Source organism: Elaeis guineensis, chromosome 10 (assembly GCF_000442705.2).
Source record: "Elaeis guineensis isolate ETL-2024a chromosome 10, EG11, whole genome shotgun sequence".
NCBI lineage: Eukaryota > Viridiplantae > Streptophyta > Magnoliopsida > Arecales > Arecaceae > Elaeis > Elaeis guineensis.
The window spans coordinates 78,421,732-78,438,820 of record NC_026002.2 but is presented as its reverse complement, the minus strand read 5'-3'; the positions used below and the strand labels follow the sequence as shown (position 1 = coordinate 78,438,820).

At 33.9% G+C, this 17,089-nt stretch overlaps 1 protein-coding gene across 2 annotated transcripts; it reads right to left on the bottom strand.

Annotated features, from left to right (window-relative positions):
* Positions 1-570: 570 nt before the first annotated feature.
* Positions 571-7,722, bottom strand: LOC105052170 (uracil phosphoribosyltransferase). Of its 2 annotated transcripts, none has more exons than XM_010932901.4 (12): positions 7,317-7,698; positions 7,133-7,228; positions 6,947-7,025; positions 6,168-6,226; positions 4,802-4,879; positions 4,547-4,628; positions 4,055-4,103; positions 2,827-2,888; positions 1,298-1,365; positions 1,156-1,211; positions 1,027-1,074; positions 571-883 (listed from the first exon to the last, which is right to left on the bottom strand). In XM_010932901.4, the coding sequence occupies exons 1-12, from the start codon at positions 7,452-7,454 to the stop codon at positions 832-834; spliced, it is 867 nt and encodes a 288-aa protein (XP_010931203.1). In that variant the 5' UTR covers positions 7,455-7,698; the 3' UTR covers positions 571-831. The 2 variants fall into 2 exon arrangements, 1 of the variants encoding a protein (XP_010931203.1); XR_012134946.1 differs by lacking the exon at positions 571-883 and adding an exon at positions 2,964-3,025 and having other exon boundaries at positions 7,317-7,722.
* Between the last annotated feature and the right edge of the window lie 9,367 nt (positions 7,723-17,089).

Below are 17,089 nucleotides of genomic sequence, written 5' to 3'. Positions count from 1 at the left end.
TATATTATTTGATTTGAGTAGTACTTCAGTTTTAAATTTTACAAAATATCGTCCAAATTAATATGCCCTATGACTTATTTGTTCATCATCATATGTTTGATTTCATCTTATTCCGTTGTCTGATTTGGTACATGGTTGTTTTCTTGCCACTGGTTTTGCGTTGTCAAGGCATATAATATGATTTCAAGATTATGATATCAAACATAAACCTCTTAAGAATCATATTGCTCATGCCATATGCCACAGCACGCACTCGCAGAAGAACCTTGGCAACGACGTAATGCAATTTTAGTCAGTATTTGAGCTCACGCCACACGCCTTGAACATCTCAGTAGTTAGAATAGACGGTACTCTTGCCTCGAGTTTGACTTGGACATTGGATGTTCACTAATAATCAAACAATTATTCCAACTTTTCTCGGTTAAAGTGAGGAGATTTTCCTTTATATCCACAACCTTACCTATTCTTAGAGCCTAAAAATGCTTGTCCACCGAAAAAGCAAATAAAACCTAAAATGGTATCACGTGACAAGCACACCACTATCCCGAAAATTTATGAAGCTTTTGGGTCCCTAAAACAACTCATATCTCATAAATGGCAAATAAGGAATCACATTCCAAGCAGTCTGCAAGCAAATTTTTACATGCCACCTTAAGAGGTGATTGAGGGGAAAAATTCGACTGAGACCAAAGATAACCAACAAGAATCACCAAAAGAGCACCGACAAAGATTTTGCAAATTAATGCTCAGCGTTAAAAACTGGCTGAAGCCATGCTCAAAGTCTGATTTTTTGGGAAGAAAAAAGAAGCTACATCGAAGGCATGCATGGTCTCAGGTACCAAAGCTGCGGTCCCCTGCATCTCCCAACCCTGGGACTATGAACCTGACAATGCATATATACTAAGATGTTAATGCAAGACAAATTTTATACTCTGTGCGTGTATGAGTGAAGCCTGCTTCTCGTGCAGTGAGTGCGAACATGTGTGCATGTGCTTTGTCATGCATGAACTGATCAGAGGACCATACCCTTTCTCATTCAGAACTGGGTCTATTATTCCTGCATATACACGAAGCCTGAAAACAGAACCAGCATCAGTTTGATAAACTACTAGCCCAGAAAAGTGCAACAAGCAAGTAAAGATTCATTTAACTTACCCCGAGAACTTCTCGCTGAGCTTCTGCAATGCTGGCGGGGAAGCAACGGCAGATATCTACAGTGGAAAATGGGATTTGTACAAAGGAGTAAGATGTATAGAATATGTGGAAGTGGCCTGAAAGGATGTTTTGGTGCACTTACAACTTTTATTTGCTTGCTATCAACACCACGATCCTTCAACAACTCAATAGCTGCAACTATTGTGCCACCTGCAATTCAGGAAAACATCAAGGTTAGCATTATGTCACTAAACAAGCTCTGCACCAAATCCTATCTTGAGTAATTCAACATAGGGATATGCCAGCTGGATTCAGAAATGGAACCCAAATGACTCTGCATTAAATAAATTTATCACCACACCATGTAAGCAAAATATTATTTTTCTGTATATGTTATGCTGACAGAAAAGAACTTAGACATGGGCTATTCAATATCTGGATCCACCTAAGGGATGCAAGCAAGTTTTTTCATTTTATTTTCCATACTCTTTTTCAAAGGCTAAATTTACTACTATTAGAGAAAAGGATAGGCACCAACTCTGATCCCATTTTGATCCAAAGGACTGGTTTACAATGATAATGATCATGATCATATCGATGATTAATTGTACATATCAAAAAAGAAATATGCTCAAAATTGCACAAATAAGATGGGAGCCTTCCCACTCTCCTTTAATGATAACTCCAAAAGTTTTCACCCCTCAGCTAGACAGATTGTCATGGTCTTAGTTAAATGTTTCTTAATTTTGAAGGGCTGAAATATATTAGTGCATCGCCAGCTTCTCTAACAATCATTAAACAATGAAATGCAGTAGCAATGTTCATGGAATGTAACTTTTCTAACTATGAGTGACAATTGCTTCTGGTTGAATTATAGCTGTTCTACAAAGAAAAGTACTGGTCAGAAAATTGTATTTTTAGATATAATATCAATCATTTAAATCAAGCCAGGCATGTTCATGTATACTTCATTGCTCTATTTAGTGAAAAATCTCAAAAGAAAAAGGGAAATAAATGAACTGCTTTCTTCTGATTTGATACAGTTTGCCATGAATGAGGAACATATTTTTAATTAGAGCAAATCTTCATGGAGGCTCAATCAATTGATCTCAAATGGATGTTACAAGTCTTGTTATTCATAGCTATAATTCTTTTTCCACATATCTGCCTAAATTTGCATGTTACAGTATTAGACTATCGATGCCAATCAATAGGACTAAAGATAGCAGAAGGGTTTAACACTTTAACTAAATAAAAAGAATGTTAAGGATGCAACTTGCTGATTACATGCCCTTACAATGCAAAACCTCAGAGCCAAATGTAATTTGCAACCATTGAAACTATCAAGAAAATCATGATAATTTGGTTTGAGTTGATGCAACAAAATATAACATTGAAAAGGTTCCAGAAAAGGAGCTTGTTTATTATATCAAGAGCAAAGGGAACAAATTGTATGAAAACAGTGCAATGCCACTAACTATAGTACATTAATTTAGATAGAAGTAAAACAATCTAATCGTATGCTTTAATTTGATCTCAGCATCAGAAACAAGAACAAATACCACAGAACTAGAATAAAATTGTTATGATTCTAATGGAAATTGCCACAATCAAAAATTTCAACCAGAATGTTTAGAAAGAATTTACATCGGTAAGAAAAAAAAAACTTACCGGTTGCAAGCATAGGGTCAACAACAAGTATACGAGATCCCTCTGGAAATCTATCAGGCAAGCTGCAGTAAATGAGTGAAGGAATATAAATACATCATTATACCAGAACAAAGTTTGTGAGTTAGTAATACCAATACCGCGATTATTTGCAAAACCACCCACTGCCAAATTTGACAGGATAATGCATGATACTGCCACACTACATTAAGGAACACAGAAAATAAATAACTAAGTAAAACAGACATGATAAGACAATTCAGCTGTCCCTTTCTGAAAAACATACAGACGACTTGACATTGTTGTATGACAGAAGAACATCAAACTATTTAGTCTAAGTAACAATGAATTTATATACAAATAAATCACAAAGTAAAAACCATAAATCAATCAACAACGAACAAGCGCTCTTCATTTATTTAACCATTTACTTTATCCCTAAAATGTTATTTATTCAACTCAGTTTCCCTAATCCTTGAATCATGCCTTGCACTCAGGTTTTCTTCAGGCCTTCCCCTTCTTTCCTCATGTCCTTTGACAAACAACCCAGCTACCATCCTACTTGCGAAGCTGTTGCACAAAGGTTTTCTTAAGTCTCCCCACTTAATTCAGCTTCACATTGATAGCATAAAACAACAAATCTTACAAAGTTAGGGAAGTATGCCAGCCAAAGGACAATGGCCAAGGGCTGGGGTGAGGTTTTGCTCAATCACCTGCATAGTTAATAGACAACTCTATGCTAACTAGTTGTCCAGCTTCAAGATATTCTGATGCCACCACTGAAACAATACAAGCATTGCAAATGAGGATATGTCCTCAATCAGCAAAATAAGATAATGGAGCTATGACGATTGGGACAGGGAAACTGCTGTGATGATATTCTGGTAGAAATTTTATTAAATTAGCAAAGCAAGCAAGAACTTACCTGTTAACAAAATGAAACCAATAATTCACTGATAGCAATTGGAACCAATAAACAGGTAAATAAAGTTCGACACATAGTTAAGAAAGGAAAGACACTGATAAGCTCAGACAAGGTGAATTCAAATAACCCAGTCAAAGAAACTTTCAATCCTTCCATGCCCTCTATCCTTGTATAATAATAAGTACAATCAAGTTGCTAGGTTTTCAAGCCTTGAACTCTCCAGGTGACACCAATAGAACAAGATAACACAGAAATATTTTCAAACTTTACAGTATAAGAGAAAAGGCAAGGAAAATATGCTCTTACTTGTTCAGATATACAGAGGGCTGTAGCGTTTCCTCATCCCTGCACACGCCTTCATTTGCAAAAAGAAGACATTACATATAGACCAAATACTGTTATGAAACTAATGAGGTTTAAAATTTAGCTTTTATACTATTTCCATCATCATAACCATCAAGCTGACCGTCAGCTAGTTTTCACTAGCTTTTTGATTTAAACCAATATTGCAAGTAACATCTCTGTTTCAGAATAACCGAACAAAGAACAAAACTAAGACTGGTATTTTGAAAGAGTCCAAATCTAATCCGGTTTACCTAGATCCTAAAACCCAATATCATCGTCATAAAAAACTCCTAAATAGCAAGTATAGATGTTTATCACGATCAATATGCATATGACAAAATTGTATCACAGGGCATTAATCTGGAGAACCATAAGTGTTAACACAGGATATATCATCAAGCTATCATAATATTAGGAGCCTAAACAAATCCAAAAAAGGGAACCTTTCCTTACCCAGGTGGTAAGTTTTTGTTGCTGGCAAAACTGATGGAGCATGCTCAGCTAGAGCAAGACCAGCTCTCAAGATGGGAATGACCTGCTAATTTGAAAGCAAAACATGCACAAGAGAATGCTCAATTAACAAACTATGAATGGCAAGAAAAAAAATTTCAAAAAGAACCAGCCAACCATATTCTCGTTTCTAATAAATTATCTAAGAATCAAGATACAATTTTTTTTTAAAAATAACAAAGAGATAAAAAAAACAACCGCCACAGGCTCACGTGGATCGATAAATTCCACAGTAGCAGAACCAATTGGTGACTGGATCTCTCCCATAATTGTAGGCTGCAAGGAGAACAAGTCAATTGTCAAAGATCTGGAAAAGATAACCATGTTTGCAACACATGCTTAATTTATCTTTTTCAATGAGAGCTGTTTCTTGCTAGGCTTACTAACACCTGACTAAAAAGAGAGGAACAAGAGATCTAGAAACTACTGTATGATAAAGACCTGAGCAGCCACATCCCATGATATAATGTAGAGTATACTGCTGCCAAAGCAATCAAAAAAAGTTAAGCAATATATCTTTAATTATATTTATATTAAAGAGGGCTTTCGAAATTTCATTTTATCATGGTATCTTCAGCCTATAGGGGCAATCTCCCGGTCACCTAGAAGCCCAACAGATCCTGTTGTTCCAAAATCCAAATAAAGAGATCTTCATGTTTTCCAATTGAAGCGACACAAGAAAGCTTCACTCCGCAGTTAGAACAATGATAATGATGATGATTCCAACTGCAGAATTGAAAATTTCCTTGTGTTGCTAGATGTCCAGTTACATTTTACCTATCAAACATTTTTTTAGCACTAATAAAATTAAAAAAAAAAAAAAAAAAGATTAGTGTGCCATGCTTTGCATGTATATCCCTCTCAGAATGATGCCCATGTTTCACAGACTTCCATTACAAACTGAAGAACATTCATTGGACAAGAACACTTGCACAATCATGGAGAACACGCAAGTAATTGAAAGTACATGTTCAACACACAATTAACATGTCAATGAAATACTTTAAGTCCTCACTTGAGTGTGGGACTTCCTAGATTACTATGCCAAAGTCCACAGCTAGCAAAACATTAAATGTCAGTTATGCCCGTTCTAGCATTTAAGATGTCTGAAAGTATAGGCATTGTTAGAAAGGATAAGGGAAGGATGGCCAATAACCTCACAATATGTTATTTTCTAAAACAGATGCTTGCAAATGGTAAGACCATCCGATATGAAAGAAATTTGGTTCAAAACATGCACAAGAGTCTTTTTGCAAAATATCAAATTGGTTTGGATCTTTACGAGAAAGTCTAGCCATGACGACCATTGATTTAATGGCCAATCTCCTATTGTGAGGTGGAAAAGACATTGCCGATTTTCTGTTCAATAATTTTACGTGATAAGTCATGGTGGCATGCAAAAGCCAATATATCAATGCCAATGACTGGAATGGGTGTATACCTGGTTGAGGATTTAGAGTCATCATGGATTCTTCACTTGATAAGTACACGCCATGTGCTTGGACTATAGTCTTCATGCAACATATGAAATGAGAGGAACAAGGTCTTTGAGAAGTATACTTACCAACCAATCTCTTGAAGCTTCATATATGAGTAATCTCCCAAGTTCTGCCATGGCGCTCTCTATAACAAGGTGACAACAATTAAAAAATATATACTAAGAAAATACATTTAGGTGTGCCAAATGAAATTACAGAAACGAACACTACAATGCCTTTGGTTCTAACAGTTATATGCTATTTTTCATGCAGTTTCCATGACCATACAGCTGCATCACCTTACATGCAGAAGTTGGTAATCTTGCACCATTTGAAATAGAATGTATCAAGGTTAAAAGTAAAATTAGCAACAGCAGTATCAAATATAAGATAGATAAAAAATGTTAAAACATTACAGTCAAAGTCAAGGATGATAGTAGTCTATTCTTCCCCAAGATACAATATCTCATGAATAGCAGTTTCAATAAATGATATGCTGTACACACTGAAATGTATAAATTCTCGTCAGTCGTAGTTCATATAAATATAATTAGACACCCACAATTTGCAATAAATTTATTACTGAGCAGAAACAGAAAAAAAAATCTATCATGAAACCCTGTCAAGTATTCTGCATGCAAACAATGTGATGATATACAATCCACTTGTAGAATTCCCACAGGAAAATTTAGATTCGAATTAAATGTCTATTCTACGTAAAAGAAACAACTTCTGACCCCCCCATCGGTGCTATCACTCTGTATAGTGAATCCAGACATATTTGCTATAACAATCAAGCAATTCTTTTTTCGTAATCGGCTCCAAAGGAATAAAAGAACGAGACTGAAGGCGGAAAACTACTCACTAAAGATGGCACACGGGGTCTGCTCGTTCCTGAGTACAGAGATCCAGTGCTTGATCAATGGATGTGGCGGAACCATCACCTGAGTCCCAATTCGATCATCAAAGAACAAGAAAAGAACAAGCAAGGGGAAAAAAAAACCTCCCACAAAAAGATCCACTCAGACGCCGCTAGAAGCTCGACACCTACCAGCATCCTCTCGCCGGCGACGGTATGTTCCCCCATCGCCGTGCCGGATCTCGTGACGAAGCAGCTCGCCCGACGTCTCCCAATCGAAATCTCGAGCTTTGAGAGGAGAGAGAGGGAAAAAAAAGAGTAAGGTTTGGGATAGCCCAGGTTAGAGAGAGAGAAGATGGAGCCGGACAGACGTTACCTTCGGGAAGGGTTTTGTAGAGGAGGAAAGGGAGAGGAGGAGGGCGGGGCTTCGGGCGTATCGGCGAGAATGTAACGGAGACAATTCCGGTGGCGTGTCGGCAGGGCGCGGTAGCGGAGTCCTTGTGGTGGCGGCCATGAATAAAGATTTCGGGATTCCGCCAAGGAGCGGAGGAAAGAGATGGAAGGATGGGCTCGCGGTGGGGATGGTAAGCGGAGTTACGAATCTTACTCCGTAGGTAGGGGAGCTCCGGGTCCGAGTTGTATATTTCGCGCGAAAGAATGATCCATCTTCTTTCGCGTCATCGACCGTTGGATCGCTCACAACACGGCCATCCAAGCAATCCAAACTCTTCAATCATCCGCCTGCACAAATTTGGAAGCGATCATTGTGCTATCCAAAGGACGATTCCTGCGAAGGAAGGTGAACCCTTCGCGCGAAATATACACCCCCAATCCGTACCTACCGCTGCAGCAGGGTGGGTGTTAAGTAACGCATAATTATCGCTTCAATAAGAAGAGTAACGCATGATTAATTTAGTTTCACGGTCCCCGAAGGTGCTAGCGGCCTCATCATTGGGTTGCTCTCGAAAGCAAAGCGGAAAGATCACGTGGAAAGTCACTCAAAATAATAAATGTTAAAAAAAACTGGATATATGTTAACAAAAAAAAGAGAACTGGATGACTGTAATTTCTTATGATGCTGGTTGAATCCTGACCACTAAATGATTTATAGGGATAAATCTGAATAGACAATCCAATATTAGGTTAGTCAGATAAAAAATGAGAAAAAGAGTAAACGACCCTGATGAAGCCATCTGACTTATTAATTTTATAAAAAAAATAAATAAATAAATAAATATTTTCAGAACATCTATAGTGGCTCTTCTTAGAAAATAAATAAAAAAATTTTCTTCAAGATAAAATTGAAATTTATTTTTAATGCTTCTAGAAGCAAATACTATCAAGTTTTGGCTGTCGGGTCCTTAAAAAAATCTCCAATATACCCTGTATTTCATTCTCCCTGTTAAATTACATTTAATTGTATCATTAACATATCAAAATTTTTGGATGAATATATTGTTTTACGATAAGTTATGTTAGACCATATGCTATTATGTACTTTCTTGTGAGAAAGTTTTTTTTTTTCTGAAATAATTTCATATTAATTGAGTTATTTCTTAATTGTTGGGCTCAAGTTGTTTATTTTCTTGCCACGAGGCCTATGAACTAATAACCATTGCATTTCATGTCTTGGACTTGTCAGGTATTTTTTTCTCATAACACCATGTAGTTATTTTAACACCATCTTCCAAGTCATCTCTATCATAGAATCTTATAAAATACTAACACAAAAATAAAGATGAAAAACTAAAATGAGGGAAACAAAAGAAATTGATTCCTAACTTCCCCTTTCACCATCATTTAATGAATAAAGCAGCAATTCTTCTATCAGGTGGAGTCTGAACAATAACCTAGTAATAATCAAAATATAAAAATAAGAACAAAATTTATTGATGTGATGGATCTCTAAAAAACAAACATATGATATTTTATAGATATCAAAAAAAATATATTTTGTAATAGATTAGCGCAAGAACTCTCTCGTAAGGATACAGTATAAAAATTTTATAAAAATTTGGACTTTCATTAACTGTATGATTTGTATTTAATAAAATTGTATTGTGACATAGTCCAACAAAATAAAATTATGAGCTATTTGTGATCATAAAATTAAAAAGTCTGATGCACCTTTTATTTAAAGTCTACTTGGACAGTAAGTATGGGCTATTAGATTTTACTGGATCCATAATAGGAGGGACTAGTAAACCATTATAAATATACTAGATTTCCTCTTTAAAATCTAATTTTTAGATACTTGCCCTATTGATAGCTGTCATTCGAGCAAGATTTCTGAAGAGAAAGGCCAAGCATCGAATATGCATTATGTATTCCACAATGATACAAACAAGTATTTCTCTAACTTTCGATTAATTGTTTCAGTATTCTAATAATCATACACTCGATCCTATGAGAAATTATCTGATATATGGTACCAGAGCATGTTGTTATGATTTAGAACCTGAAAATCTGTTATTTTTTGCTGGCTAAAATTAAAAGTTTGGTAAAAAATCTGCATTAGAATTTTGTTATTTCATGCACAAACCGATCTTCGAAATCTTAAAAAATTATGAGATTTTCGAGTTTGAATGAAGGTTGTTGCTTATGGTTGATTTTTTTGATAATTATAACATGAAAGAACTCGATTAACTGCACAAAATCATGTATTTTTTAAAAAGAAATCAGGCAAGGGTTTACTTTTTTTTAAAACTTTATGATCCAAAAATCATCCAAATCCTTCATATTTTATGTGATTAAAACATGGATTTCAAGTACAAATCAAGCTTTAAACAAAATCCATTGAATTTTTGTGGCTTAAAAGACGTAAATTTGAAGTTTTTCAGTCAATTCATGATTCATGTCAGAATGACCTGGATCCTAATCGGGTGGACCCGACTAGATGTTGAAGACAACCTCCAGTCGCATCAAACGAAGTCCACTCATATCATGTAGTGCGTGTGGGTACATGCAAGCTCTTTTTAGTGCCCAAAAAAAGGTTCAAAAATTATTTTGATATTTATTGAACATGATTGCATATTATATTCTCCTTAGATGGGAATGTGAAATTATAGTCTAAACCTTTGTGTAGTATATATTTTATATGAGGTTAGAGTTTAAATTTTAGGTAAAATTATTGTTCACAAAATTAAATACAATAAATATTGAATTGTGATTATTGAAAATAATTTTTAATGAATATCTCATGAAATCATATTTTGGCAATAATTTTGGTCTCAATTGAGAATTTTGTGAGTTGTTGTGAATGTCGTTGCCAAAGTGATGTATTAATTCAAATCTCGTAAATTTTTTTTTATTTTTATGAGACATTCTTCATATTAATATATGTAATTTTCTGTCTAAAGGGGGTTATTGTGCATATTAAAATTGAAGATAATATGAAATTTAATGGTGAAAATATACTGATCTTGAGAAATCTGTTTACCTAAAGGTAGTAGATTTTTCAATTGACATGTATTATCCTTGATTTTGTAAAGAGATATATTGGACTTAAAAAAATTATCTGCCCAAAGAGGATAGATTTTCAAACATCTTGTATTCTCATTATTTTGACCTTATACTTGGAGCTCAATAGCATGTCATATTCTCTACCCAAATGAGAGTTTATGATGATACACTTGGTGCTCTTATGGGGAATAGCTAGCTTATCATATTTAAAGCTATTTTTACTTATTTATTTATTATTCATACCACTAATATGTTACATTTGTGTTTAGTCTCCCCCAATGTGGACAGTAATAACGCCACTATTGATGTCCTGACTAGCTCCAACTATAAGAGATGGAAGCAAGATATTGAGTTCACATTAAAGATTGTGGATATTGATTTGGCTTTGCAGATTGATGAGCCATCTAAGTCTGCTGACAAGAGCACTACTAAAGAGACAAAGCTCCATGCTAAGTAGGAGAAGTCCAACCCACTGAGCCTATTTATCATGAAGAGGTCGATTGCAGAATATCTGATGAGTGATTTGTTTGAGACCATAAGTGTCAAGGAATTCTTTATTATTGTTGAAGAGAGATATTAGGTACCAGACAATACTGAGGCTGTGCATCTAATGAGTGAATTAATAGGTGCAAGATATGATAACTCAAAAGGAATAAGAAAATGCATTCAGAGGATGATCCACACTCAATCTAAGCTCAAAAATTTTTAGATCTCCATTTATGATAACTTTATTATCCATCATGCCCTCAACTCATTGCCAGCTGATTTCAATCATATCAAGATAGCCTACAATGCTCAGAATCAATCTTGAGACATCAATGATTGGATCACCAAGTGTGTGGCTGAAGAAGGAGAAGACTGAAAGTACTCACTTTGTTGCTTAGTCTAAACCTAGCTTTAAGCGAAAATAGAATAATAAAAAATCCAAATCTTTTACTCCTAAGAAAAATTAGGATTTCAAGAAGCAAAGTAATGGTCGGACACAAGATGGAGAAAAATAAAAGAGTGACATGAAGAACAAGTGCTATTTCTACAATAAAAGGGGTCACAAGAAGGCTGAGTGCGCTAAGTCTAAAGTTTGGTTAGAAAAAAAAAATAAGAAATAAGGTAACTTACTAACCTATGTCTGTTTTGAATTAAAATTGATCAATGTTCTCCTAGATTTTTAATAGCTTGATGGTGGTGCCATTGTTCATGTAGCATCTACCTTGCAGGGGTTCATAAGGAGATGGAAGCCAAGTGAGAGGGAGTGTAAACTAAAAGTGAGGAATGATGTGGAAATCAGAGTCAGCTACGTAGCAACTGTGAAGTTGAAGTTAGATTTAAGGTTTAAATTAGTTTTGGAGAATATTTTAATGTATCTTCATTTAAGAGAAATTTGGTTTCAATTTTTTTTACTTGACAAGATTAAATATAATTTTATTATCAGTAATGAAATAATTGATTTAAGTTTTAATTTCTAAGTTATTGGTAGTTGTGTTTTATCTGATGGATTGTGCAGGATGTACTTGGCTCCCAATAATTTTGACTCATATTTTAATATGAAAAATATTGGATTAAAGAGATCCAAAATCAAAAAAAAATCTTTCCTACTACGGCACAAATGGTTGGGTCACATTTTCAGAGAAAGAGTTGATAGACTGATAAAGAAAAAAATTCTTTCTCTCCTTGATCTTCAGGACTTTGGAACATGTGTTGGCTGTATTAGGAGAAAGTTAACCAAGACTAAGAAAAAAAGTACAACTTATAGTCAAGGCCTTTTGAAAATTATACATAGATATTAGTGGGCCTTATTCAACCATCTTATGTAGTCATAAATATTTTATGACATTTATTGATGACTTCTCTCGATATTGCTATATCTTTCTGATAAAAGAGAAATTCAATGAGCTTGAGAAGTTCAAAATTTTTAAGATTAAAATTGAAAAGTAAACAAAAAAAGTCATAAAGATCGTTAGGTTTGACCGCAATGGTGAGTATTATGGCAAGCATGATGAAGTTGGATAACAGATGGATCCATTTGTCATGTTCTTACAGGATTGTAGAATCATTGTCCAATACATCATGTCTGAGATTTTTGAATAGAATGGCATGGATGAGAGACGTAATCGCACCCTCAAAGATATGACGAGGATCATGATGAGCAAGTCTAATCTGTAGGAGTATTTATAAGAAGAAGCTATTAAGACAGTACTGTACATTCTGAACAGAATTTCAAGCAAGTCTGCATCCAAGACTCCTTTTGAACTATGGACATCAAGAAAATCTAGTCTGAACCATTTTCGAGTTTGGGGGTGTCCTACTAAAATAAGGATTTACAATCTTTCTGAGAGAAAACTAGATCTTAGAACCATCCACTATTATTTTATTGGATATCCAGAGTACTCCAAGGGATATAAATTTTATTGTCTAACTCGAGACACCAGAGTAGTTGAATCAATGACAGCAAAGTTCTTGAAGCTCGATGTAGCTGATGAAAGCTACCCTCAACCTATGATTGAGGATGAGCTAGGCACCTCCGTTATAATTCTCTTACCTATAAAATGAGATAATATTATGGTAGAACCTATAGAAGGGATGAGTCAGCACAGTGTAGAGACTCAAGATATACCTGCTATTAACGAGATTCCATCAAATTTTGAAGCTATTATGGAAGGAGATCCTGTTACAGATGAGCCTATTACAAAAGTTTCTATAAGGAGATCCACAAGGAAAAGAAGATCAGCAATCTCTAATGATTATTATATCCATCTTTGAGAGGTAGATTATGATATTGGTCAGATCGTGGATCCTATAAATTATGATAAAGCTATCTCAAGTCCTTAATCTGACATATGGTTAGATGCGATGAAAGAGAAAATAAAATTCATGGCAGATAACTTTATTTGGAAACTGATAGAATTGCCTGGAGATTACAGACCCATAGGCTGCAAATGGGTATTCAAAACTAAAAAAGACTCTTTAAGGTTGCGTTTGGTGCATCACCAGATAATCTTGGAAGATAATTTAAATTGCCTTCAAGATAAATTATTATCAGTAAATTGTCAATAATGTTGATTACTATGTTTGGTACATGTAGGTAATATTGCAGTAAAATTATTAAAAATCTTAATCGATATGTTTGGTATGATAATCAGATTACCGGTAATATGAAATCAAATTCCCAAAATACCCCCTTAATCTTATAATAATAATAATAATAATATATAATATATTATTATATATAATGATATTTAAATAATTAATATAATATAATATAATATATTTTAATATAGTATATTACAATCTTATATTATGATATTATAATAAGCTATTATAATATAATATATTATATTATATTATTATATATAATAATATTATATTATATATTATATTATATTAATAAAAGATATTATTAGAATATATTATAATATTCATATATTAATATATTATAATATATTATAATATAATAATATAATTAATATATTATTATATAGAATAATATTTATATAATATATATTATAATATATTAATATAATATATAATATTATATGATAATATAATAATAAATTATTATAATATATTATATTATATTATTGTAATATAATATAGTTATTATAAAAATATAATAATGATATAATAATAGTATATTATATTATAATATATTATATCATATTATTATATATAATAAGAGGAGTGTAAGAGCCGTCGGGAGAGGGGGTGAAGGGATAGATTTTATGTGATTTTTTTTAGATGGTTAATTTTGTCCAAAATTTTTTTTACAATATTATCAAACAAGTAGTAATCTGGATAGCCATCTCTCTCTAAAACAATCTAAATTACATTCTAAGAGGTAATATGGATTGTCAAGACAATCTGGATTGCTATCCAAAAAGCATACTAAATACAAAATCTAATGGGGCCACTTTAAATTGTCAGTAATCTGGATAGATTGTCAACTACCAAATACAACCTAAAGGTAGGATTGACAGGTTCAAAGCCAGACTGGTTGTAAAGGGCTTCACACAGAGAGTAAGCATTGATTATAATGAGACCTTCTAATCAGTTTCTACTAAAAACTTATTCAGAATAGTGATGGCATTGGTAGCTTATTTTTATCTGGAACTTTATTAAATGGATGTAAAGATAGCCTTTTTGAATGAAGATCTTCATGAGGAAGTTTATATGGCGCAACCTGATGGGTTCAAAGAAGAAGAAAAGGGGCATATGGTATGCAAATTGAAAAAATCTATTTATGAGCTCAAGCAAGCTTCACGGTAGTGGTATCTCAAATTTGATGAGGTTGTGATATCATTTGGCTTTACTGAAAACATATTTGACCAGTGTGTGTATATGAAGGTCAGTGGGTATAGAGTTATCTTCCTTATACTCTATGTTGATGACATACAGCCTTCTAATAATGATATGAGTCTGCTTCATGAGACCAAAGATTTCTTATCCAAGACTTGATATGAAAGATCTTGAAAATGCATCATTTATTTTCGATATCGAGATTCATAGTGATAGGTCTCATGGCCTGCTTAGATTATCTCAGAGGACTTACATTGAGCGTGTACTTAAGAGATTCAATATGCAAAACTACAAGCCTAGAGATGCACATATTACATTTGTGTTTAGTCTCCTCTAATGTGGACTGTAATAATGCCACTATTGATGTGCTGACTGGCTCCAACTATAAAAGATGGAAGCAAGATATTGAGTTCACATTAGAGATTGTGGATATTGATTTGGCTCTGTAGATTGATGAGCCATCTAAGTTTGCTAACAATAGCACTGCTAAAGAGACAAAGCTCCATGCTAAGTAGGAGAAGTCCAACCCACTGAGCCTATTTGTCATGAAGAAGTCGATTGCAGAATATCTGATGAGTGATTTGTTTGAGACCATAAGTGCCAAGAAATTCTTTACTATTGTTGAAGAGAGAGATATCAGGTACCAGACAATATTGAGGCTGTGCATCTAATGAGTGAATTAATAGGTGCAAAATATGACAACTCAAAAGGAATAAGGGAATGCATTCAGAGGATGGTCCACACTCAATCTAAGCTCAAAAATTTTTAGATCTCTATTTATGATAACTTTATTATCTATTATACCCTCAACTCATTACCAGCTGATTTCAATCATATCAAGATAGCCTACAATACTCAGAATCAGTCTTGGGACATCAATGATTAAATCACCAAGTGTGTGGCTGAAGAAGGAGAAGACTGAAAGTACTCACTTTGTTGCTCAGTCTAAATCTAGCTTTAAGAGAAAATAAAACAATAAGGAATTCAAGTCTTTTACTCCTAAGAAAAATCAGGATTTCAAGAAGCAAAGTAATGGTCAGACACAAGATGGAGAAGAATAAAAGAGTGACATGAAGAACAAGTGCTATTTGTGCAATAAAAGAGTCACAAGAAGGCTAAGTGCACTAAGTTCAAAGTTTGGCTAGAAAAGAAAAATAAAAAATAAGATAACTCACTAGCCTATGTCTGTTTTGAATCAAATTTGATTAATGTTCTCCTAGATTTTTGATGGCTTGATGGTAGTGCCATTGTTCATGTAGCATCTACCTTGCAGGAGTTCATAAGGAGATGGAAGCCAAGTGAGCGGGAGTGTAAACTAAAAGTGAGGAATGATGTGGAAATAAGAATCAGCTGCGTAGGAACTGTGAAGTTGAAGTTAGATTAGGATTTAAATTAGTTTTGGAGAACATTTTAATGTATCCTCATTTAGGAGAAATTTAGTTTCAATTTTTTTTACTTGACAAGATTAAATATAATTTTATTATCAGTAATGAAATAATTGATTTAAGTTTTAATTCCTAAGTTATTGGTAGTTGTGTTTTATTTGATGGATTGTGCAAGATGTACTTGGCTCCCAATAATTTTGACTCATATTTTAATATGAAAAATGTTGGATTAAAGAGATCCAAAATTAGAAAAAAGTCTTCCCTACTATGGCACAAATGGTTGGGCCACATTTTCAGAGAAAGAGTTGACAGACTGATAAAGAAAGAAATTTTTTTTGTCCTTGATCTTCAAGACTTTGGAATATGTGTTGACTGTATTAGGAGAAAGTTGATTAAGACTAAGAAGAAAAGTACAACCTGTGGTCAAGGCCTTTTGAAAATCACACACAGATATTAGTGGGCCTTATTCAACCATCTTATGTAGTAATAAATATTTTATGATATTCATTGATGATTTCTCTTGATATTGCTATGTCTTTCTGATAAAAGAGAAATCTAGTGAGCTTGAGAAGTTCAAAATTTTTTAGATTAAAATTGAGAAGCAAACATAAAAAGTCATAAAGATTGTTAGGTTTGACTGCAGTGGTGAGTATTATGGCAAACATGATAAAGTTGGATAACAGATGGATCCATTTGTCATGTTCTTACAAGATTATAGAATCGTTGTCCAATACACCATGTCTGAGATTTCTGAACAGAATGGCATGGATGAGAGATGTAATCGCACCCTCAAGGATATGACAAGGAGCATGGTGAGCAGGTCTAATCTGCAGGAGTATTTATGGGAAGAAGCTATTAAGACAGTACTGTACATTTTGAACAGAGTTTCCAAGCAAGTCTGCATCCAAGACTCTTTTTGAACTATGGACATCAAGAAAATCTAATCTAAACTATTTTTGAGTTTGGGGGTGTCCTACTAAAGTAAGGATTTACAATCTTTCTAAGAAAAAAC